At 31.7% G+C, this 25677-nt stretch overlaps 1 protein-coding gene across 1 annotated transcript; it reads right to left on the minus strand.

The window, feature by feature from the left end:
• Nucleotides 1-696: 696 nt before the first annotated feature.
• On the minus strand, nucleotides 697-24407 carry LOC146995331 (uncharacterized). The gene is made up of 4 exons (XM_085823095.1): nucleotides 24131-24407; nucleotides 13148-13417; nucleotides 11167-11579; nucleotides 697-4430 (listed from the first exon to the last, which is right to left on the minus strand). The coding sequence occupies exons 1-4, from the start codon at nucleotides 24405-24407 to the stop codon at nucleotides 4233-4235; spliced, it is 1158 nt and encodes a 385-aa protein (XP_085679221.1). The 3' UTR covers nucleotides 697-4232.
• Nucleotides 24408-25677: the final 1270 nt, after the last annotated feature.

Consider the following 25677-nt stretch of genomic DNA (forward strand, 5'->3'; position numbering starts at 1 on the left):
ATCGGGTTTGGAATTTAAAGAATAAAATTAAAATACGATATACAAACTAAATAAGAATTTGCATACTTTTTATGAATTAATTGTTTATTTTAATTCTAATAACGAACCATTTCATATAATATTTTAGAAATATTATTTATTACATTCGCTCTTCAGTATTCATTGCTTCTGTTTATTTCATTTTTTTTTTTGACTGAAAATTTAAATTTTCTGTTTTACATGCTACGCTATTTGCTACTGCTCCTTTTGTAAGCACTTTTATATATCATATTGTTTGTGATTTTGCTATTTCTGTAAATTGTTAAATAAGTAGCTGCTCATTTTAGAAAATCACGAACATTCCACCGGCCCCCCCCAAAAGTTCTAATCAGATTAGAGAAGCTGAGTTTTCCAAATCCATTGCCCAGTGGTCAGAAATTTTGCTTCCAGAGATTTGGACTTATATTTCACATTTATATACAATATTTGAAATAGTAATTTGCTAAAAACACATCTTTTATAATGTTTATATCTTTGCTAAAACATATCTTTTATAATATTTATATAAGTGTAGATGAGATCATACTTCATAGGATTATTTCTATAGCATGACTGCCGCGTTCACTCATTTGTGAATGAGAAATATTTTTAGCTAAGAATTCTAGTTAACGTCTGTAAATCCATCATAACTAATAAGGAATTAATATCAAGAAGGTCTGGTTTCAATATATTCTTTATTAACTACATTTTTACACAAGCATTTAAATGCCACAATCACACAAACACAGAAGAAAAATAGGAACCGTAAAAAGGAACGATGCGCCTGAAGAAGGCGCTCCATTTGCCTCGTTGGGAGGCAACAGACATTCTACTGAAATTACACCGATTCCGGTAATCATATTACCAAAATCAACAGAAGAATAAAAATATTGAAGCTTATTATTTAAGAAAATTGTTATGATAAAATTTCTATTTCATTACTAATATAACACTTGTGTTTGGAGACAGATTTCTCGCTTATAACGATTAAAATGATATCTAAAACCTATAAAAAGTGATGTATATGTATATATATATATATATATATATATATATATATATATATATACAAACAACGCTGCTGTTTATTTAATCATAGTTTATGACATTTCTTAGCCTTAAATTGTTTTATAACCCATTTATTTACTTTTTTTTTATTCTTAACTGATTGGACAGTCATTGATTGGACAATATGTAAAATAACCCATAATGATCTTCGGGATTTTATATGGGTTTTAGTAACATTATGATGGAAGAGATAAGTGATATAGTGTATGAATGCAGAAAAGAGGTAATTAAAATTTTTTACATATCTTAGATTATCAGTGTTTCTGCTTTTTATGAGATAGCAAAAATCTATCCTGTAACCATTTTCAACTAATGTTCTTCCAAACTTAAGCAACTTTAAACTTGATTTATTTAAATGAAAGCAACAGTGATGTATTATTTCAATCTCATGACGTCTTGCAGTAAAAGTGATGCAAGCACATGGTTTTCAGGAGTTCTAAAAGAAATATCATTCAACTTTAATTTCGGCGATCGCGAAATCTTTGTAAGATGTAGTCGATCTCGGTCAGTTTCAAATCCAGTCCAACTGCTGGGTAGTTTCTGCTCGAGATAAGACCAAAATACCCTTTGAAAGTGGTGAGCAACATCTAATCGTCCATTTCTACAGCTAACTTTCAAGCAGAGCAAGTAACGTTGAAGACAAATTAGATTAGAATATAGCCATTTTCCGTGTCACGAAAAGTGGATATATTAAAGATTTTATGGATTATTAAAAAAGCTCTGAACTTTGCTATTTTACATTGTCAATAATAATTGTGTTACTTTACCCTCTTCTGTTATGATCCGATAATGTGTTAAAATCCTAGAGATCATTAGACTCACCTTTTGTTAAGTAAAGAGGATTTGATAATAAATTTATTTTTGACATTAAGTATAACTGTATTTATATTTACAAAAGTCGTTAAGTTAGGAAATTAAAATTTAACGGATTTGCTTATTATTTGAATTAATTGTGCATACATATGCTAAAGTTGCTCAGTTGAAAACAAATCTGAAATGCTTAAGTAATGTGTACAACTTTTATCAAATACAAGGAATATATAACAAAATCACTTAAACTTTGATGTATGCGATGACATAATTTGGTTGAACTGAACTAAAACTCTTGTATTATTATTTTTCCTGCGCATTGTAGAAACTTGTTAAAATGTTGTTTAACATTATCGCATATTTTGCTGATTCTTTTCAACTTTTAAATGTAATAAGACAAGAAGGATATTTCAACCTGGAATTTTTAGTAAGTGTGAAAATAATAAGATTGATTTGTATAGTCATTAAGCTTTTTGATGCCTGAAATGGTGAAAAATGAGCAATGCTCTCGCTGGGATTCGAACTCCTGACCTCCTGATACGCGTCGAATGTGCTTCGAATTACCCCACGAAGGCATGCGAAAAGAAAGAATTAAAGAGCGACTGGGGTATGAGGGGGACCAGTCGCCAAATCCTGCTGTTGACGACTTTTAGTTGGACTACAACTTGCAGAGTCATTTTAGAATTTTTTTCTAAGCCAAGAAACTGAAAAAATCTGCAATGCCCTCGCTGGAACTCGGGCCCTGGATCTCTCAAATATACATCGAGCATGCTTCCAGTTACATCACGAAGGCACACGGAAAGGAGGAAAGGAACACCTTATAGATTTAATACTTTCAAAAGCAAAGATTAGCCAAAATTAGCGACTGTATTCTTAAAAATATTTAGGAATATAAACGTTTGATTGGCTGAAAAATCAGTCAAAATTTTTCCCACTTTAAGGTTCTGACACAAAAATCAGATTCTCTTTCTCTTTAAAGAAGCAAACATATTTTACATTCGTAAATCCCACATTAGCATTCGTACAACAATTACACACTAATTGAGAATATTAACTTGTGATTCTTTTTTTGCTTCAAGAAAATAAAGTTGGCGAACTTCTTAATTTATAGCAACCTAAATTCCTTTGCTTTTTTCCTTTGTACACGAGCGGAAAAAAAAAAAAAGGTCATTGTTCATACTTTCAAATAATTATAACAAAGTGCGTAAACCACATTTGGCGTTATTATCGCTTATAACAAACATGCCAAATTTCAAAACACGCCAATATGTAAATTCACGTATATCTTAGGAAATTTTAAAAAACGTATATCTTAGGAAAATTAAAAAAACTCTAATTTGCTTACAAGGTATGTTTAAACCGGTATGCTTAGAAATATATATACTTTAAGATAATGGTCAAAATTTTATAGAAATTCAAAATGTTTTCGAAAAATTTATAAAAATTATTTACAAATAATTTTTTTAAAATAAATTATAAAAAAACGGGTGAATTTTATTTGGAATGAACCTAAATTTGGATATGTGAAAGGAAGAATAGATATTAATAAATATATACCAAATTCAATTAACATGGAGGAGCAAAAATTTTGAGAGTTTATTTTTCAAAAACTACTCGTGCGATTTTTACGAAACTTGGCACTTTCTTGGCATAACTTGAGTCTTAGAATCAAAATATGGAAAAACATTGGTATGTTATTTCAGAAAAAGTCCAATTTAGTATCAAAAAATTATGTTAGAACAATGCTATGTATAAATCTAATATATATCCTAAATCTAATATAAATCCTCCTTTCGAGACACGAAAAACACAATTTGAATTTTGTTAATTGGCCCAGTAGAACGGGAAATATAGAAATGTCCCTTTTTTTTGAAAAGTGTACAATTTATTTTAAAAGATATATTCTTGAAATAATAAAACTTGCGCACTTAACATTTTAAAGACATCCTCGTATATTTTATGTTTTAAAATTTAAATTTTACTCTCTTAAGATTAGAACACTTGGGTATTTCAGAAGCAAGAATATGCTAGTAATGATGTCTTGCTAAAAACTAATGTATTCTTTTCACTTCCAAATTATGCCAAGGCATACTTTTTAAATCTTTATATTTCAGACAAGATTGAGTAAGAAAGGTATTTATCTCATTTTACATTTCCAAAAACTTTCTAATTCCTGTTTATCATTTACTGAACTTCTTTATTAGTCGCTGAAACTGGAAAACCATTAATTAATTTTAATGCATAGAAGCAATTGTGCATTATTTAATAGCAAGTTTTCAGCACAGACTGGAGAAGTCATTCTCTCCAGTTGTGTCAATTGTCTATAGGAATATGAATTAGCAATTTGTAGGACAAAAAGGAACCATGAGCTCAAGAGCCGTAGGAACTGTTGTTTGCGAAGTATTTCTTTCGGAAGTGTCCTTCAGGTTGCCCATCTCGTTGGCGCTTCGAGCTTCGTTCAGAGATGGAATTGAATTCTTTTTGGGTCGACCTTTCGGCTTCGTCGGAGGCACGGTGCATCCTCCTTGCATCACCTGTAAAAATCGTACAAGAGAAGTTCGGATAAATAATCGCACAAGGAAAAAGTAATTTTTCTGTTGAGAAATACATAAAGCAAATAAAGAAATATAATTTTGTAACTTTCAAATCTTCTTTTATTTATAGGCTCAAACTTTCAAACTGGAAATTAAAATTTTTCTAACAAAAATGAAAGATTCGAAAAAATTATGAGAACAAGTTGTATATTAAAAAACACTAATAATCGCACGAGGACACTTTGAGAAGATTCACAATTTCTAATAAAATTGTAGAGGCATTAGGATATTTTTGAAAGCAGGCAAGAAGAAAAATTAGCAAACGCCTTCACCGGAAATCGAACCACGAACCTCTGGAATACCAGCCCAGCGTGCAGAACCACTAACATCACGAAGGCACGCTAGGAAGGCGGGAGAAATACCTTATATGCTCCCCCTTTTAAAGGGCCACTGGCTTTTTTTTTTTAGGGGACCCAATCGCCAAATCCTGGGTGTGGAGATTCATCATCCACGACCCTTTTATTTCAGGAGCCACTGTAGAGACATTAGGATATTTTTGGAAGGAGGCAAGATGAAAAATGAGCAAATGCCTTCGCCGGGAATCGAACCACGGATCTGTGGAATACCGGCCCAGCGTGCAGAACCACTACACCACGAAGGCACGCTAGGAAGGTGGGAGAAATACCTTATAAAATATCTAAAAGTAAGATTCCGTATAAAATGACGACACGACGATTTCAAAAATAATGACAAGGACAAATCATATAAAAAATTTTAAATAATAAAAATTAGAGAAAAATGTTATAAAAGAATTTTTTAAAAATGGATGAAGTTAAAATTATGAATAAATTTTACACAAAAGAATTGTTTAAATATGATCAAAAAGATGAAATTTATAAAATTGAGAAAATAATAAAGGCAAAAGTAAATAAAATCTTTTTGAAATGGTTAGGATATTGGGAAAGTTTTAATTCTTTAGTGCAAGAATTAAAACTTTCTCGAAGAATTAAAACTTTTCGGATATCCTAACCATTTCAAAGAAATTTTATTTCCTTTTATCTTTATTATTTTCTCACCTTAATAAATTTCATCTTTTTGATCCTATTTAATCAATTCTTTTTCATGAAAGGGTCCTTTAATTTCTTCATCATTCAAAGCTTTTAGTCTATAAGTCGAAAGATCAGTGTTTAAAACTTTACAAACAATTAAAATCTCTTTTATAAAAGATTTATCGTATCCTCTCCTGAAAACTGTTTTAAATTTAGAAATTCGAAAGGTATCGCCTCTTTTAAATTTAGGTTTTTAAAATTTCTTTGGGCTTATATAACTTCTCCTACACTACAGCATCTTTATCTTTAATAAATGTTTCTACGGGTGAAATTTTTATCAATCAAGGATTTAAATTATTTTAATTTTTATTAAATAATTTATTTGAAATATTTTAGTTCTATTTGTATCTAAATATCTGGCTGTAGCTAAAGTTTTCCGCCAGACAACGTTCTTAAATAAAGTTAGAAACAAAACATGAAAGTAGTACCTCTAGTGCAGGTAGTAATCACTACCCAAATCTACGATTTCCTGCCAATGTTTTGGTAGTTTTCCAAGCCTTTAGCCCAGAAACTTGGTTGCCGCGAGTCCAAAAACAGATCAAATTCATTTTGGACGTCCTGTTCAGAATGGAAGATAGCATTAGAAAAATGTAGGTGCTGGTATGAAAAAATGTAGAAGACCGAAGGAGCGCTGTCCGGGCTATGTGGTGGATATGGCAAAAGATCCCATTCGAGTCCGTACAGGGTCCAGCCGGTGAATGCAAACATATATTATCTTTATGGAACATTACCTTTTCGCGCTGGATTTCAGTTCGATGTTTTTCTTTGATAACAGCGTCAATAGAGTAGCATCTCGCTCCACATCTTACCATCAAGGGTTTTACCCTTTTTCCAGATATTCTTTGCGTATAATACTAAGGCAATCCCACCAAATACAAAGCATGATATTGTTATTAGTCATTTTTAGATTTGTGCAGGCCCAAACATGCCTGTCCTTATCTGTCCTTATCTACTTCATGATAGCAGCTCATGCTATCTAGCATGAGCGTGAATCAGCTCATGCTGCACCCAGCGATTGAACTTTACGTTAAGTTTATGCAATGCATAGCGGTATGGGCATGCATATGCAACGCAAAGTGGTATAATGGGCACGTCTAACTCCTTAGCAAGCTCTCGAGTGGTTGCATACTGATCTTCTTCCACAAGTTCTCGCATCAGTAGGCTAGTATAATTGAATGCATCAATATAATTAGATGAAAAATATATCTCTAATGAATGAAATGCAGTAAAAATGCGTATATTTTAATATTACGTACAAGGAAGTCATGTGGTGTCCGCATCAGATGTTTTAAATTTGTCCTGACGAAATAGAAAACTGTTGCCATTTGCCTTATGGAACATACTTGTTATTAGCCTCGTGAGAAAGTGATCAGAAAAAAAAAAGAACAGCAATTTATTGAATAATTAATTTTTTTTTTATTATTAAGTAAGCGCTAAGGGTTCTAAAAAGCTTTAATTTTTTCTGCTAAAACATTATAGCTAGTTTGTTTTTTCTTATCCATCTGCACTACTGTTTTGAATATATTAATGTATTATTCTATATTTTGTATTTTGAATTGCTTGGATTAAATTCTTTCGCTTCCTATGTTAAAATGGGATCTAAAAATGAAAAGCAGACTGCAATTCGTTCACTTATGAATCTTTATAGCATTTAATTTTCTAATATTTTAAAGTTTTAAATGCAAATTAACATTTCAGACATTAGACTCAGTCTCAAACTTTATGTCTCAGATCCTCTGCCCGTCGTGAACCTTTTGGTTGAGTAGTATTTCAAATACGCGAACTTTTGTTATACCTTGAAACTTAATTATTTTCATTAATCATGTATATCACTGACTGTGGAGAAAAATCAAAGAGATAAATTCATTTGTTGATAACTAAGTAGAGCGTAAAATTTGCATTCATATTTAACACATACTTCTGTTTTTCACCGTATTTGTTTTATACTGTTATAAGGTATTTCTCCCGACTTCCTAGCGTGCCTTCGTGGTGTAGTGGTTCTGCACGCTGGGCTGGTATTTCAGAGGTCCGTGGTTCGATTCCCGGCGAAGGCGTTTGCTATTTTTCATCTTTTCTGCTTCCAAAAATATACCTAATATCTCTACACTGTGACTGCCTGAAAGCAATATGTTGTAAACAAATAAATAGATAAATTAAATTTCACACTAAACTTTAGTTGAATTTGAATTCCTTTGCATTTTTAATGTGCCATTCATTTTGAGAATTATTTATCATTAGATTTAAGATAATAAACTCTCCCAGTCTAGTTCTGTGTAACATGGTTGGTTACAAAGTTCCTAAAATTTACTGGGTAATGAAAATTATTTCATAAAAAACAAAGAATTACACAAAAAGGCATTCCTTATTAGGCTCCAAAAAATTACGAAAACAATAAGGCAATTTTCTTTTTATTAATTAGGTATTTTTGTAAGTGAGGAAGAGCGTAAATTAACATTCTTTCCTTTCTTTTATATACTTATTTACTTCTAACAAGGAAAAATCTGTCAGCCTTCAGCTTCAAATTAATTAAAAAAATATATGGCTTATTCTTTATATTAAAAAATAATAATATCAGATAAAACTAGTAACTAAATCCCTTTCTAAGAAATTTTGCAGAACTCTAAAATTTTGGAAAGTAGCAAAAAAAAAAAAAAAAAAAAAAAAAAAAAAAGAGTGGCTTTGCCAGAATCGCTAGTTCAATTTTTATCAGTTTTGCAGCAAAATGATGTACACATTGTGTAATTGTAATGCTAATCATATTGCTCAATAATTCTGCTTGTTCTTTTAAATGAAGTATAGAGTGCACGTAAGAGCAAAATCTTTTGCAGAATTTGCTGTATTGTTTACACAGAGATGCAATTTATTGCACTTTATTTAATGAAATAATTTCTCAACTTTATTAAAATCTCTTTTTCAGTGCTTCACCAAATTCTCATTCTGGCCTTTGAAGTTACAGTCACCAAACTATTCACGTTCTATATAGGTTAGGAGTTGCTTAGTAGTTGAAAATACTTCTTCTAGTCAAAAGGCTCATTGAGAATATTTGTACGTCAGTTTTATTTGAAATGTTGAAAATATTACTTAATCAGTTTCGGAGTAATATCCTTAAAACACGCACATTTTTTGCAAGCCATTTTGACATTCCTAGAAGCACTGATAGAAATGCTACGGTAGACTGCTTCTTTTGTTAGGTCTAATAATCATTCTATTTTAGATAGCCTGAATTGTTTGAAAACGTTGGTCTCCACAGAATCATCTCTATAAGAAGGAACATATGGATAATAAGAAACCTGGCATGTAAAGTAGCTTGTCATTATAAGGATTTACTTCTAATCAAAGCTACCCAAACTTCTTTTCTCTAATACACTACGCCGGATGATCGGAAAATGCTTTACTACATCACGAACTACGCTGTCTCGGATGATATCTCTTCATACCTTTCTTCGCAATCCTTTTAATCATAAATTTCCTCCTTTTTTTAAGCATATTGCTTTAGTTCATATTGGCAAAAATACTATTATATCTACTTGTATGACCTGAATTTACGCTGATAATGTGCTAGCCTATTTATAAATGGCATTAGCAGAAATTCAGTGTGACTGAACTCTAAAAAAAATTCAGTGGCATAGGTATCCCCTTTTTCTATTTCATAAAAAATAACATGTCGCCAATAACGAGATTCAGGTTAACACACATACATATAATCTCTGTTCTGAAAACTGCAAGTACGAACATGTTCTTCAGACATCTGAAAGTTGGTTACACGAAAAGAGACCATTATCGAGGGAAAAACGAAAGGCGTCTATTTATCAGAATTTTCCTATGTCCCTTTTATTTTTAAAGAACTACTATAATGGCTCAAATTTTATTTATTTACTCATCTTTTGAATGTATCATTAAGTATGAAAATGACATTCTTTTTTCCTTGCAACTATATGGACCACTTGAGGCATTGAGTTTGACATACCTGTTCTAGAAAATCAGGTAACAGTGCTAAATCGTCTAATAGTTTTATTATTTACATATTTTTTACTGAACTAAAACGTTTTATACGTAGCTAATATTTTTGTCACCATATATTTTTAGCTACTTTTTAAAGAAATTTAGAGTTCGTGGCTGGCATACTTACAAGGCATTTGCTTAATAATTACAACGGCTACTTAATATTATTTTTAGATTAATTTATATTTTCCGATTTACTGTTAAACTAGCATATCTAAATAGTATTTTTAGATTTACTTGTTTAACAGTATTTTTTGATTATTCAATCATCTTTTTTTAATATAGAGAGTTCAAGATTAACAGTACTTACAAGCCATTTACTTAACGATGATTACGAGAAAAGGCAATCTTTCTTTGTAAATCTGTTAAACAAAAGTGTTTCCTGGCAAAGTTCTCTCATTTTCTAAGATTATTTCTGCAGTATTTCTGTATTTGTCTGGAGTTAATCATGTTTCTCAATGTAACTTCATAAGTATTTTAGTATGGAGCATGACCCACCAGCGGCCAAGCACTAAATAGCTGAACACTGGTAATTCGACAAGGGTTAGTATCCTAGCAAACGGGCTGGCTGTATGGGAATTTTCGTGGGTTTTCTTCTCGTGTGTAATAGCATGGATATGAACCAGTTTTCCTTAAAATTCTGTTGGGTGTAGGATCTGTATTTAGGAAACAGAATCTATTCTGTTTTGTGTAGGACCTGTATTTAGGAAACAGAATCTATTCTGTTGGGTGTATGATCTGTATTTAGGAAACAGAATTTAGGAAACAGTTGTATTTAGGAAACAGAATCTCATCTACAACAAAGACTGTTTTTTCCTGCATGATTTTTACTGCAAAATTTTAAACTTATAAGTTTTCATCTGTAGTATCTTTCTCTAAATAAATACAATCTAATGAAAAAAACGGGAACATTTAATTGTTTAACTCATTTAATTTTTTTATGAACCCTAAAAGGCTATTAGTCTGGAAGCCCGATTTTGCGTTGTTTCATTTTTCATTTAAGTTGTTGCCATTCGGAAAAATGTAAAATATTAACCTTTCAAATTTAATCTACCTGCTATTGAAGAACGAACTAAGCTATTTAAAAGAAATAGATGCAGTTCTTAAGAATATTATGTTTTTATTTTGAACCTGATTCAGTTAAATAAAAATGCATCTAATTCATGATTTAGCTAATTAAAACCACTAAATATTTTTATAGAATAACATTAAATATTTTTTCACTTTCTGAATACACGGACAATACATAACGTTCCCATGTTAGTCTAAATGCATATTTACCTAATATCCCATAAAATTTTGCTATTTCACCTGCGCCATCTTGATAATCTCTGTTGAAAATTCCATTAAACATCTGAAGAATCCTTTTGCTCAAACGGTAAAATCTGAACCCTTTCTGTCTTCTTAAATCTTTTTTTTTAATTTTCTTTTTAAAGTTTTTTAAAAATTATATTTAAGTTCGTTTGACATTTAAAATGTGCTGCTTTTATACTAAACAGCTTCGGCTTTTAATTTCCCAGACTCGAACAGTGTTAAAACGAAATGAACGATTTTTTTTTCACATATAATTTTAAAAATATTTTTTCCTACTGTTCCCACGTGAGCAATGAAAGATCAGAACTTACCTGTTTCTTCCATTTCATTCTTCTGTTCTGGTACCATGTCTTCACTTGCAACTGTGTTAGCCCCAGAGCTCTTGCAAGTTCGGCCCGATCGGGAGTGGACAAATATTTCTGGCAATCAAATCTTCGTTCCAGGCCCATTAGTTGCAACTCGGTGAACACAGTCCGATTGCGACGTACTTTGCGGGGCGGGTGGTCGCCTTTTGAATGACTCCCCTCCTTTGGCCCGGCCTCCAACCTTCCCTCCGCCCCACAGGAGGACCAGGAGACTGCAGTGGCCGCGCCGCCCGCCGGCACGAGACCCACGCAGACTCCGGCAGCGGCTGCCGCAGCTGCAGCTGCTGCCGCTACGGAAGCCGTGACGGCGGCAGCGGGGCTGCTTCCCGGTACTGACGGAGATATGAGATCCGAGAATCCTGTAAAGTTAAGAGATCTTCCATCTCAAAAGTATACCACATAAGTTACAAATATTATAACTTACAGAAATAAATACTATCTTTAATCACATTTGATAAAGCTTAGTATTTTATTAATTATTTATTGCTTTAAATATGCGATTAAAACTCCTAGAGACATTTAAAGTCTTTAATTTGGGTATTTCTACAAAAATCTTCAAGAACTGAATCTGGCATCCGAAAGGAATATTATTTGCATCATAGTAATTTGATTTAACAATCATCGCATTACTTAATGATGATTATATGTTATTAGTGGTCTGCATGTGTGATTAAACTCTAAAACTGTGTCTTAAAATGTTATTAAAATGCAGAACTTGTGATGATGTGATATATTTAATTATGGCAAAGCACACTTTATTTTGATCAGAAAGGACTTGGTAGAGCCACCTTTAACAATGGACTTTAAGTTGATAGGTAGTGTAGAACCTTTTTTTTTTTTTTCGGAAATCAAGAAATTGACTGGCTTCAGTGGCAATGGTTCTTGTGACCATTGTATACATAAGTCAATGGACGAGAATTCGAAACAGCTTTCACTAGTGCTAAAACCGTTGACAATTCTTCATACGTTAGCAAAGCTTTACCGAGAATTTTCCTTAAGCATTCTTTCACTGATTTTACTAATCTCTCATAGAAGCCTCCACCAAGCCCTTCGTTCTATTATATACTTCGAATCGATTCTCTCATTCGACAGAAAATCTTGGAATTTCTCAATTGGCAATAGTTTAGAGAAATTTTCGAGTTCCTTTTGTCCCCTTTTAAAAGTTTTTGCGTTGTCCGATACTCGAATGTTGCCTCTCCTAGAGGTGGATCTTTTGAATGCCATCAAGAAAGAATCCGTAGGAAGATTTGGTACGAGTTGCAGATGTGGCTAGTGGTGATGTGGGCTCTAGTGGTAGCGCAAGTAAATAATGTTACATAAGCATTTTTGACTCCTACGTTTTTTACGTAAATCGGTCAGTAAAATCTATGCCTCATACGAAGAATGGCGGTATCTCATTGATTCCATCTTCTGGGAGCTGAGAAGTGGTCTGGTCATCAGATTTCAACGAATATTTTTTATAAATAAGACACTTGTTTATTATTTCGTTGATAAACTGAAGTCCTTTTGGGATCCAAAAACGACCACGAATTTCTGCTAAGGTCGCTGTTACTCCCCCGTGCATCATTTTAACTTGTGTACTTTCTACTATTAAATTCGTTAGCCAGGTGTCTCTTGGAAAAATTGCAGTATGTTTTTCATCGTATGCCAAACTAGAATGTTATAATATTCTACTTGTTCTCAGAATCCTGTTCTGGTCTAAAACTGCATTAAAAAGATATAAAGATGATTATTTTTCGACTTTATTTGCCTTCTTCAGAGACTCGATTTCTCTCGGATAAACGCGTTCTTGTTTAGATTGAATTCAATAATTTTCGACATCTACTAAACCTTCAGTTGTTAATGGACTTGTCAAATGGTTTGTTTTCCTAATTTTACTGATGACGCTTCATTCAACCAGTTATTTTCAACAATTTTCTTAAATTACTATATTTTGAGGTGCCTATTAGACTTTCTTCAACTGCCGTGCATACAAATTCATAAATATCATTAATGTTCTTGCGGTATTCTAATTCTATTTCAAAGATAGGTTTTTCTTCATTCTGTTGAGGCCCCAATTCAGACGACATTCTAAACGATTTTGGTCCTTGAAACCAAACAGGACTGTGACTGTTTTTCAGGTCATGAAGTTTAGCTACTCTTGAAGCCAAGTCAGCTGGGTTACGTTTTTCGGGGCAATAATCCCAATTTTCTGGGGCTGTTAAATTTTGTATTCTTTTAATACGATTTTTAATGTAAAGCTTAAATTTCTTTGCACAGTCCTTTATCCAGGAAAGGGAGATTTTCGAAACAGTCCAGAAAAAACAAGAAAGTTGCAAAACTTTAACGATGTTACTGCCTAATTTAGATGACAAAAGAGCTCCTTTGAGTTCCCACCCAGGTAAGGCAAGGGGTTTTAAAGGCGCTACTCTAGTCTTGGAAGTTACAAAAACCGTAAATATATGTTCATTGCTAGAAATTATACACATATATGCTACTTCGCCATACGCCTTTTTGCTGTCGCCAGAAAAACAGTACAGCTCAATCCTTTCCACATCGCTATTACCGATTGCAGAAAAATAATATCTTGGAATAATGATTTCGTCCAAACTGGAAACTTCTTCGCACCATTTTTTTCATACAGAACCTAAATTTTATGGTAGTTCATCCTCCCAATCGAAAGCAAGTCCCCAAATTTGTTGCAATATGATTTTGACTCTAAGTACAGTAGTACGAAAGTGACAGTTCACCGACAGGAGGTGCAACGCGCAACAAGCCCGCAGGGGAATCTCGCAAGCGGTGTGCTGTGCAAGTTTAGAGTCCGGGGGTGCAGCCAACGGATAAGAGGGAGTTTTATCGATTCTTTATTTAGCTGATAAGATGACATCCCACTTTTATAAGAGATTATCTTTTATTGATTTACCTTTGTTAATCAATTTTATCCCTTTATATATTTCTCCATATTCCAGCTATTTTACTATATATATGATGATTATTTCCTAGGTACCCTTATAAGGTATTTCTCCCACTTCTCTAGCGTGCCTTCGTGGTGTAACGGTAGCATGCTGGGCCGGTATTCCAGAGGTCCGTGGTTCGATTCCTGGCGAAGGCGGTTGCATATTTTTCATCTTTTCTGCTTCAATTAACCTAATGACTCTACAAGTGGCGCCCGAACTAAAAGGGTTGTGGATGATGATTCTCCGCACCCAGGATTTGGCGACTAAGTCCCCTAAAACCCTAGTCGCCCTTTAAAAAGGGGAGTATATTAGGTATTTCTCCCACTTCCCTAGCGTGCCTTTGGTGTAACGGTAGCACCCTGGGCCGGTATTCCAGAAGTCCGTGGTTAGATTCTCGGCGAAAAGGGTTGCATATTTTTCATCTTTTCTGCTTCCAATTAACCTAATGACTCTACACACTCAACAGCGCTTATTTTCGAATTTAATGATAGATTCAGAAGACTTTAATTTTAGACGTAAATTTTCACTTTTTTGGTAAACTTGTTTTGTACATTTTAACCATCATGATATTTAATGTACACTAATATTTAACTAATTTATTACATTTTCACACTTTATGCATGACTTTCATAAATTTTGATCTTCATAATTTCCAATATATTCGTAATTTTAACATAATTCCTATATTTTCAGATCATATACCTGTCTTTTATTTAATTTTACATGTAAATTTTAACTTTTTTTTCTATTTTTTAACGTTTTTAGTTTCTACCATACTCTGAATTTTAACTAATTTTTTATATTTTACACGATGTACATGACTGATTTAATTTGTAACTACTTTCATACATTTTAACCTTCCTAATTTCAAACATGCTCTTAATTTAACTTAAGTCCTCTATTTTCTGACTATATATGTGAGCTTTATTTAATTTTACCTTGTTTCGTACATTTCAAACCTTCAGAATTTTTAAAGTACTCTAATATTGAGCATGTCTATTACATTTTACACCAGGCACATGAATTTTATTTAATTTTAGATGTTATACTTTTTTGACAGTTTCCAACATACTCTAAATTTTAACTCATTTTTTTTTAAAATTTTAGATCCTAATCACGCTTTTAATAGGCTAAGGGCCTGTTAAACTACCATTACTGGGATATGTACATATCCTAGTTTAACAAGTCCTGACTTCCCTAACCGCTTGTTTACCAATTTAAGGTGATACCATCTACCCCATCTATTTAGCTTTAGACGATTCATTATGATAAGGTTCGGCATATTGGCATCGTCCTGGAAAGCATGATGTTATCGGAATAAATAAGGCGATTACCGAATAAAAGAATGAAATCATTACGAGTTAATGAATCAAATGATCCCTACTTATCAGTAAATGATTATATAAGTAAGTTGTTTAGAAATATCCGATGTCAGTAGATATCTCATTTCATTGCAAATCTTGGAGGATTGTATTTCGAGGCAGTCATTCTCAACTCTTACAATACTCACGATGAACGAAATATTTGATGATCAGTCAATACTGTCCTATTTCAAAGATTTTCATAGCGAAGGAAAGGCTGATTTTATCTTTACGGAACTGTGCACTTATCCTTTCCAACCTGCGAAACTGAATATTTACGGGCACCAATATATTCCAGCTCGACTTTGTTGCGCCTTCGGGGATGAAGATGGACTTACCTACAGTTTTTCGGGGACATCGATCGTACCCCAGCCCTGGACTCTTATGCTGCAGCAAATTAAAAGTAGAAGCACTCACCTACGAAAAATATAATTACGTTCTTCTCAACAAATACACTGACGGAGACGTCAAGATATCCGCGCATACAGACGATGAAAGCTCTCTGGACCCTTTCTACTGTATTCCTACACTGATTTGCGATGCGACGCAAGTGATGCATTTTACATAAGATAATTATAGGACTCATATTCTGGGTCTGGAACACGGATCACTTCTAGTGATGAAACCCCCCAAGAATGTAATCTGTAAACACGGTATCCCATCTCAACCCGAAGTGAAGATTATTCGAATAAGCCTGACATTTAGAAAAGTTATATATCCGCAAGTAAGTAATGTATTAAGTAGTAAATGTATTTAAAGTGCTGATTGTACTACACAATGATTCATAGTTTTTATGTATATAGTGGTAAGGCTAGATAGGTGAACTTCAGGTTTTGCTCACTGATAGCAAATCTGGAGCCGATCTTTAATTTCACATGAAAGTTGCCCATGAAGGCAGAAATATCCGTAATTAGTGCAGGAAAAAGGTAATAAAGTAAAAATTTGTATCGTCTGGACATTTAAAACTTTAAAAAAATTATATGGATGTAGTCAATTAGGAATAAATACTGAATTAAAAGGTATTAAGCGCTCAAAATAATAAGAAAGTTTTCTGTATGAGTACATCAAGCAGTGAATATGGTTCTAAAAATATGGATGAAAGTTGAGATTTCATTCTAAAAATTCGGAATCTATCAAGCTAGCCTTATGAGAATCGAGGTTCAAAACCGAACATTGGTAACATTGAAGCTCTTAAAAGCATGCATTCAGATATAATTGATGTAAAAATATAAGGAAATATCAGAATATGCAAGAGATATTAAAGTTTGAAAATTCTAATGAAGTAAAATAGTAGAATTAGTCATGATAAAACTACTACAGAATGATAAATTGTAGAACTGGTAAATTAAAATAATACTATAAAATATAAACTAAGTAAGGGCTATTCAACGAATTGGATATGAATAACAGTTATCGGTTATAAAGTAAAATGCTTAATTCTAAACTATCTATATGTTTAAGAAATTTAAGTATGTAAATTTAGCTGAAATACTAAAATTAAAAGCGTGATTACGATCGAAAATTGTAAAAAATTGAGTTAAAATTAAGAGTATGTTGAAAACTAAGTGACAGAAAAAGTATAAAATTACATCTAAAATTAAATTACGTTCATGAGTATAATGTGAAAATGTAATAAACAAGTTCAAAATTAGAGTACTTTAAAAATTCTAAAGATTTAAAACATACGAAACAAGTTAAAAATTAAATAAACCTCATATATATATGGTTAGAAAATAGAGGAGTTAAGCTAAAACTAAAAGCATGTTTGAAATTACGAAGGTTAAAACGTATGGAAGTAGTTACAAGTTAAATGAAATTCATGTACATAGTGTGAAAATATAACAAATTAGTTAAAATTCAGGGTATGTTGGAAACTAAAAATGCTAAAACGTAGAAAAAAGTTAAATCTAAAATTAAATAAAAGACTTCTAAAATTAATTAAAATTAAATAAAAGAATAATAAATAAAAAAATATCTGAAAATATAGGAGTTATGTTAAAATTACGAATATATTGGAAATTATGAAGGTTAAAATGTATAAAAGAAATCAGATAAAAGTCATGCATATAGTGTGAAAATATAATAAATTAGTTAAAGATTAGAGTACATTAAATATCATGATAGTTAAAATGTAAAAAACAAGCTAAAATTTTACATCTAAGATTAAGTAAAGGTCATCTGTACGATCACGAAATATAAAAAATACGTTAAAATACAGAATATGTTGAAGATCACAAACATTAAAAAACACGAAAAAGTTTAAAATTACATCTAAAATTGAATAATATAATATATAAAAATGCTTATTTTAGTAATTTCATTGGTAAAATATATCAAATAAGTTAACATTAATAGGTATAAAAATAATTCTAGGTAAAATGATTTTAATAATGAAAATGAGTAACATAATTAAGATTATGGAAAGTAAATGTGGTATTATGAACTGAAGATTTAAGAAATACGGTAGAATTCTGAGTATATAGGAAATTATAAGGCTTAAAATATACGAAAAAATTGAAAATTTACATCTAAAATTAAAGTCTTCTGAGTCAATCATTAAATTCGAAAATAAGCGCCGTTAAGGGTACCTAAGAAATAATCATCATATATATATAGTAAAATAGCTGGAATATGAAGAAAAATATAAAGGATAAAATTGATTAACAAAAGTAAATCAATGAAAGATAATCTCTTCATCAAAGTGTGATGTTATCTTAGTCTTATCAGTCAGCTGCACCTCCCAACTCTGGACTTGCACCCCACACCGCCTGGGAGATTCGTGTTGCGCGTTGCACCTCCTGTCGGTGAGCTGTCATTTTCATACTACTAAGTACAAAAGGTTATAATACACCTACAGGATCAAAAATTCGTCTTATTGCTTGTAAGACAAAACATTTAGTATTAGCTTGTTTTGATAGAAATGTTATCACATTTTTGACATCAAAGTAAATTGAGTCATTTTGTTTGTCCCAAGCGAGGCCTATCACTTTCAATGGAGGGTTTCTAGCTTCCGAAAATTGACGAGATTCCTTGGATTCAATATCTTCTTTGATCCAAAATTCGCTCAGTTCTTGAGAAAGTGTGCCATGTATCTAGAATCATACTAGCATCTCTAAAAATGCTGATGCATTCTAAGCTGGTATTGAAAGCAAGTTTTATCGACATTAAAAAAGGATGATGTCCCCGTTTTACGATTGAACTCTAAAGTTATATCAGAAGCCAGTGTTTTCATTATCGCCCGGATCAACATATAAATCTATTTATCCGGTGTACTTCTAATGGTCTGAAGCCACGTATTTGAGTTTATATAGTGTCACAAAGTTTGCGAAGTTTTAAAGTATCACTGGATTTAGTTACTGAGGAAAGGTTCCGGAGTTTTTGCATGTATGAGTGTATAATGTCATATTTCCTGCCAAAACCGTTTTTAAATATTTCAACAACTTTATCGTCATTTGTTTCCCAGATACAAAAACCTTCTATCGTGTTTGCAGCTTTGCCGCATTAAGTACAAATTTAAATTATTAAATTTTTCAATTTTTGTTAAAGATTCATTATGGTGGATTGCTACTTTGAAAGAGTTCCAAAAACTTGTCCCCTGGGTATAATCTCCGTAGAGTTTAGAGATGTTAACTTTGGGAGACGAGTAAATTTATTGCTTTCGTTTTTAGAATCTTTAGCGGTTTCGTTAACAATGCTTATATTTTCATTATCCGAACTTGTCACTTTATTTAATTCTTTCAATTTTTTCTTCGCTTTAAATTGCCATAACTGGATTTTCTCTTTGTATTCTATAGCGGATGTGACTTCAATTTCAAATTCATCCGCTTCTACTTTCAAATCAAGCTCTATTTGAGCATCTAAATCACTCAGAGTTTTCGATTTCATGATTAATTGATTTAAAATTTCTTTTATTATACTTGCACCAATGTCTTCTTTACTTCATTCCTACTGGATTTTCTTTAGATTCTTAGACACGGTGGTCCTTAGAACTTTTCGTTTCGATTTTAATTTAACAACAGAATCTTCCGTCATTGTTCTACTTTACAAAATAGAAAATTTAGCCTTACTTTGGCAGCTTTCACACACTTGCATTGTGCTAAATCCGGTTTCCCGGCCGATGCACCAGATGATCAAAATTCAAAGCTTAATAGAAATCGACATCGAATATGCTGCGAATATGATATAATTTCTCTTAGAAATTTCTGCGTGAAAGCATCCCTCTCCTTCGGTAGACAACCATCATAGGCTTTGTTGCAATTAACTACACAAACAAATATTAACAGATCCAAACAGAGCAAAACAATAGTGTTCAGGGTCGCGAAACGAAATTTATTTTCTAATATAATTACCTATTTTTCTTGTAATTGTTGATTAATTTATAATTATATAGGTAATTCTGAAATGATATGGGCAGACAATATACGCTAAAAATATTTATTAGATGTATAAATTTGAACTCTTTTATGTTCGCAAACAATAATTTTTGGTAAAAACTGCAATTCACCTTTCGTAGAATAAATTTTGAAAGAAATGAACTATGGAACTGACGCGAGAGCATATCCTTGTTTCTGTGATTTTCTATCATTCCGAAGCGGAAATAAATCAAGAAGAATGCCTTCGATATCTACAATTAGCGTATGGGAATAAAGCTCCACCTCGTATCACTGTATTCAGATTTGTTTATAAAATTTCATAAAGGTCGAAATTCTCTCTAGGATGAGGAACACACAGGAAGAGCTACATCAGCCATAGTCCCAGAAAATGTGCCAGCCATAAAAAGTTGTTAATCAGCGCAAACGTCGTGCCTACCAAATGATATAAAGAGAATTCAAAAGTGGATTCGCAGCTATATATAAAATTATTTTTGAAGAAATTCATATAAAAATTAGTCTGTCGTTTTTCCTCTATAAATTAGCAGAATATCAAAACATGGAACTTGTCAGAATCAGTTAAGAAACCCTAAAATTACTTAATGATGGCGGACATTATATTAGTTTGTGAGGTTTATATATTTATTTTTAACTAACAGTTCATTTTAATTTGACTAATTTCCTATTACTCTCACGCTTTTCATGCCAGAATGTAAATGAGATAACGAGAGTTTATTCAGATTAAGGTAGAAAGAAGTGCTATTTAAGCAAGAGTTTTGGAAGTTAGTTTTAGAGCGCGTCTTTCTATTCTAGGCCACGGGGTGTTGTGATTATTAGAGACTTTCGTTAGCGGCATCGAGCGTTCTAGCCATTAGGCTTTGTCTCGCCCGTTTACTATAAACCACAGCTCTTCCTGCGCGTTGACGTATTCTGTAAGCCATTAGGCTAATCTACCACACCTTGAAATTATCAGTTGTTATTTTATTCTGTTAAACCAGAAGTGTTGGCTTCTTGTAACACAAACTGGGTCATTTGCTAATTTTATGTTTCAATTAAAGGATCTTATACACCCTTCTTTTGATTTCTGTTTTGTTTCACAGAAGATAACTCTTCAATAATCCTTTTAATGTCTAATTTGTATGTTCCAAAGAGACTCTGCAAGTTTTTAAATCAAAGCTGGTGAGGAAACCTATATAGCGCTTTTTGAAGTTCCAACGCCTCCCAAAATAGTAAAATATGAGTCTGAAGCTTCAGAAGCTTAAGATTTGGGGTCATCTAGATGACTCCAAATCAACAGTGATGAGCCCACAGGCCACGAGCAATAAAAAAAAGTAATGCATATCGTTTTCTTCAGAAATGCGCAATTGGTCAAAGCCATGAAGTTAGAAGACTGGAATTGCAGCGAACTAATTCCTAAGTGTCTTCCAGAAATTCTTCAAGAAGTGAAAATTAAGGAACTCTTACTCCACCATAATGAGACAATATCTCATTCGGCAAGATTGACAAGATGAGACGGATGAGGCAAAGAAAGCATATTTTTCATGGATTACAAAAAATGAATGGCTTAAAACATTTAATCTTTGGAAAATTTGCCTACAGAAGTGGATTGCTATTGGAAGGGACTGCTTTGAACACGCCTATGATTTGGTAAATTTAATCTGAACAATTTAGCTGCATCTAAAAACTGTTATATTATTTTTCCTATATTACGTTTGTCTCTGCTTCTGTTCCGCTTCCTCAACACTTATAATGCGTGCAGGTCACGATTAATCGTAACTACGAGTATATGCATAAAATTTAAGAAACACTGGCGTGAGCAGAATGTTCGCCGAAGTAGAAGAAACTTATATCAATTTTTATTTATCTATCTATATTTGGAGAATACATGCATAAAAAAGGGAAACTGCAGTAAACCTTTTTAGAACGAATTATTTTGCTGAATGAAAAACCTTTCTTATAGATATTATTAGAATTTTTCAACCATTTCATTACATTTTTTTTGAAAAAAGAGACCGTCTTCTTTTCTAAGAGAATATCCTCAAATAGATGTGGGTAAGACTTTTCTGGTTTCAAATTATAGTGCCCAATTACGCACTGCTGAAATTATATCCGTTCACTAAATTGAGAGAAAAAAGTGAATCAAATGTAGAAATGAAGGAAAGTATAAAATAAAATGAGAACGCTAAGCAATTTAGTTAGATTATTTTATCATTTTAAAACGTTGAAAGAAGATTATGGGTAACGAAGCATTAAATATTATAAAAACAAACTAAAATCATACTTTTTTCTTATTAAATGTGTTAGAGGGATTTTATAATTTTTCGAAACCTTCTTTGAAATTTGCTTCGTTAAAGTGAAAGGATGTAAATTTGCATTTTAACTCTTTATGTTATTAGAAGACAAATAATAATAAATTTGTTAAATATTCCTCATTTTACACAAAATAAAATATTATTAAAATTAAATGGATTATTATTATTAATGAATATCATAAAGGATATCACTAATGGAGATTACTGTAAATTTTCGTAGTTAATTTTCTCCTTATAAGTAACATTCAATTGATCATCATTTAATATGTTTAAAGTAGAAAATAATATTATATACTTTTCGTAAACTAGATAAACTTTATGGGAACCAAATAATAAAGCTGAAAACTGTCGTTGTTTTAATAAAGTTTGGCATTATATGTTTGACTTTAATTATGCGAATCAACTTATTTAAATAAATTTTAAAATATACGTTTTACGGATTAAATATTAAACACTAAAGTAGTTTAAAAATTAAAAATTACTGTGAAAATTCCTTCTCCTAATGATATTCTTTTAAACAGATGAAAATTTTGTTACACTGCTTGATTACACTCAAATAAAAAGAAATCAATGCTAATTATCTTAAATGTCCGTAGTCATTTCTAATCAAAACCTAAAGAAGGAAAAAAAAACTGTTTTACTCAAGATAATGATATAAATCATTTGGTCCCATTACTAATTGTGAGTTTATTCTAATAGTTTTATTTTTTTTCTTTCAAATATTGGAGCTACTTTTTGAGTCAGAAGTAATTAAAAGAGAAACGTGGTTGTTTTTTTTTTCTCAATTAGAATGATCTTTCCTTTCTTGAGGTGATTTTTTTTTTGTAATCATTCCTATTCATCCCTCATAAAACATGTAATTTTATTATATTATTAGAAATTCAGCAATTATAAGCTAATTTTATTACCTTATTTAACAATCCATATTTTTTAAAACACAAATCTTCTTCATTTTTATAGTTTCGATCAATACCCACATTTTTGGGGAAAATTTAATTTACATATCAAAAATCAAATATTTGCTAATTTAATGTGCGAATGTGCTTGCGAATTGAGCATAACCGTAAATTAACGCCCTCTATAAATATTATGCCAAAACTTAAATTCTTGCCAATTATTTGTTGAAATTTTTTATTTTTGAAGTTAGAATTTTTTATCATTATATGCTAAGGCTATCTGAAATTCAGTTATTGATTGCGTCAAAATCACAATTTTGTTCAGTGATATTTATACTCAAATGCAACTGAAAATGGTGCGTTCAATCTCAGTTCAATTTGAACACAGATTATGTTGCAGACATAGGTCAAAAAAGACCAGTTAGAGATAATAAATCCTTTTAATTCTTCAAGTGAATTTCTCTGCCTTCTTTCCTAATATGAAATCTTATTGGATAGATTAAAAATTTGTCATTGTTCATTATTGATTTCTACTTTACGAATGGGCAGAATGATTTAGAATTAGCAAAACTTTCCTTGTTTTGAACAATATATTTACTTTGTTTTGTTACAACAGGTAGAAAGTTCGTTTTAATTTTCAATTATTTGTTTTTTTATGCTTTCATTTATTTATGCATTTTTCATATTTAACTTCATTAATATACGGAAATTTCATGAATTTGTTTGGTAATTTTGTTCTTTGATAATACTGATATTGCGTTTTCAGTTACCTGTTCTCAATATGGCAATGAAATATCTCATTAAAACAGAGACGTTCATGCGCAAACTGATATGTCTTTATATCAGTTTTTTCTTATTATGATTTATTTTTTTTGCAAGATTTCTGACCTGTTACTTAGTATCTCTATTTAAGTTTCGAGTGGTTGCCACCCATGCAAACATTTCAAAAAAATCATGGTGCTATATTTAATTATTAATAAATTGTAGAATCGAAAAACTGCAAGTGAAACTTGAGTATAAGTGCAATCCAAATACCTGAGTACCAGCTCTGAGGTGGACAATTAAGACAACAAAGAGAGAGGCTACTGGAGCATACACTCGTCCTTTGATGGGTTGTTCGGTTGGCAAGTATGTCTTCATGTCCTAGCCCTGCACTCAGGTTTTGGTGATAAGGAACAACTTGAGAGTCCCAAAGGCTTCCCTGGGGTAGTGTAAGAAGTGATGGAGCTGGAGCTTGACTGTGAAATTCCTCTTCATCAGCCACAACCACTTCTTCATCATCTTCACCTGTGAAATGAAAGACAGTTCGCATTCGAAATATGCACTCTGCAAATATTAAAATTAGTGGGGGAGAAATTGGATAGTTGTATGTCTCCCGTTCTACTGGGCCATTGACCGAATTTAAAAGTATTGTTCTAACATGAGTATTTTGATACAAATTTCGGACTTTTTCTGAAATCACATAACGATTTTTTTATATTTCGGTTCTACGACTAAAACTGTACCTAAATTTTAAATTTTATAAAATTCGGTGGGAAACTTGACGAGAATTTAAAAAACTTATTCTGGTGAACCTTTTTTGGTTTGCGTCAAGAACAACTAGGCGAAATTCTTAATTTATGGTAATCTATTTTACTATCCCTTTCGTTGTGCATGAGCGGGAAAAAAAGGTATATCGTTCGTGTTTTCAAACAATTTTAAGAAAGTGTAAACCACATTTGGCGTTATTATCGCTTACAGCAAATACGCCAAATTTCAAAGCGCGCCAATATATAAATTCAAGTCTATCTTAAGTTTGAATAAAAAAACTCTATTTCTTTGCATCTATGCTTAGAAATACATCTAGCTTAAAGTTATTATAAAAATTTGATAGATTATAATTCAAAACATTTTCGAAAAATTTACAAAAATTACGAAAAAAATACAAATTTAAAAAATAACCAGAAAATGTCTACGAATTTTATATGGACTGCACTTAAATTTCGAAATGTGAAAGAAGGAATCAAGTAAGTTTAATTAAAAAAAGAGATATTAATAAATATATACCAAATTCAATTAATATTGAGGAGCTAAAATTTCGAACGATAATTTTTAAACATATCTTGTGTGATTTTTACAAAACTTGTCATTTTGGTATAACTTACGTACATGAATAATCAAACATAATTTTTTTAATTTCTATGTTTGTTGTTTAGACTCTTTTTATTAAAAATAATATATAACATACACTGTCTCACAGAAGGCGTATCAGCCACAACAGCAAAGACAAACTAGTAACGTGCTCTGGCTAGCGAAATCACGCTCTGAATAAACAAGATCCGTTTGTTTAAATACTTTTTTCACCTGACTTTAAATTTGTATCCTGACGAGGAAATGTGAGGGCAAAAAACGAGTGGTTCAGGAAAGGTACTAAACTTAAAATAATTTGTTATCAAAATAAAGGAAACTCTACAAATTAACTATTTGGGTTGAGACTTACACCTGACCAAAGAAAATTCAGAATTGCTTGGTTCGAGACTTAAAGAGAAGAACCCACTTGCAGCTGTCACTTCCGATTTTCTGATTCAGGTACAAAGAAAAGA

This window comes from Stegodyphus dumicola, chromosome 9 (assembly GCF_044657685.1).
Source record: "Stegodyphus dumicola isolate Sdum_Otavi_A_Nest chromosome 9, ASM4465768v1".
NCBI classification, from domain to species: Eukaryota; Metazoa; Arthropoda; class Arachnida; order Araneae; family Eresidae; genus Stegodyphus; species Stegodyphus dumicola.

What these genes read in the sequence shown, in the direction of transcription:
- LOC146995331 (XM_085823095.1), bottom strand. Translation starts at nt 24,407, where the DNA reads ATGCGAACTGTCTTTCATTTCACAGGTGAAGATGATGAAGAAGTGGTT. An exon ending in AATAGGCACCTCAAAATATA is followed by an intron (nt 11,580 to 13,147) that starts GTAATTTAAGAA and finishes TTAACTTTACAG; the next exon opens with GATTCTCGGATCTCATATCT. An exon ending in GAATGAAATGGAAGAAACAG is followed by an intron (nt 4,431 to 11,166) that starts GTAAGTTCTGAT and finishes CGATTTTTACAG; the next exon opens with GTGATGCAAGGAGGATGCAC.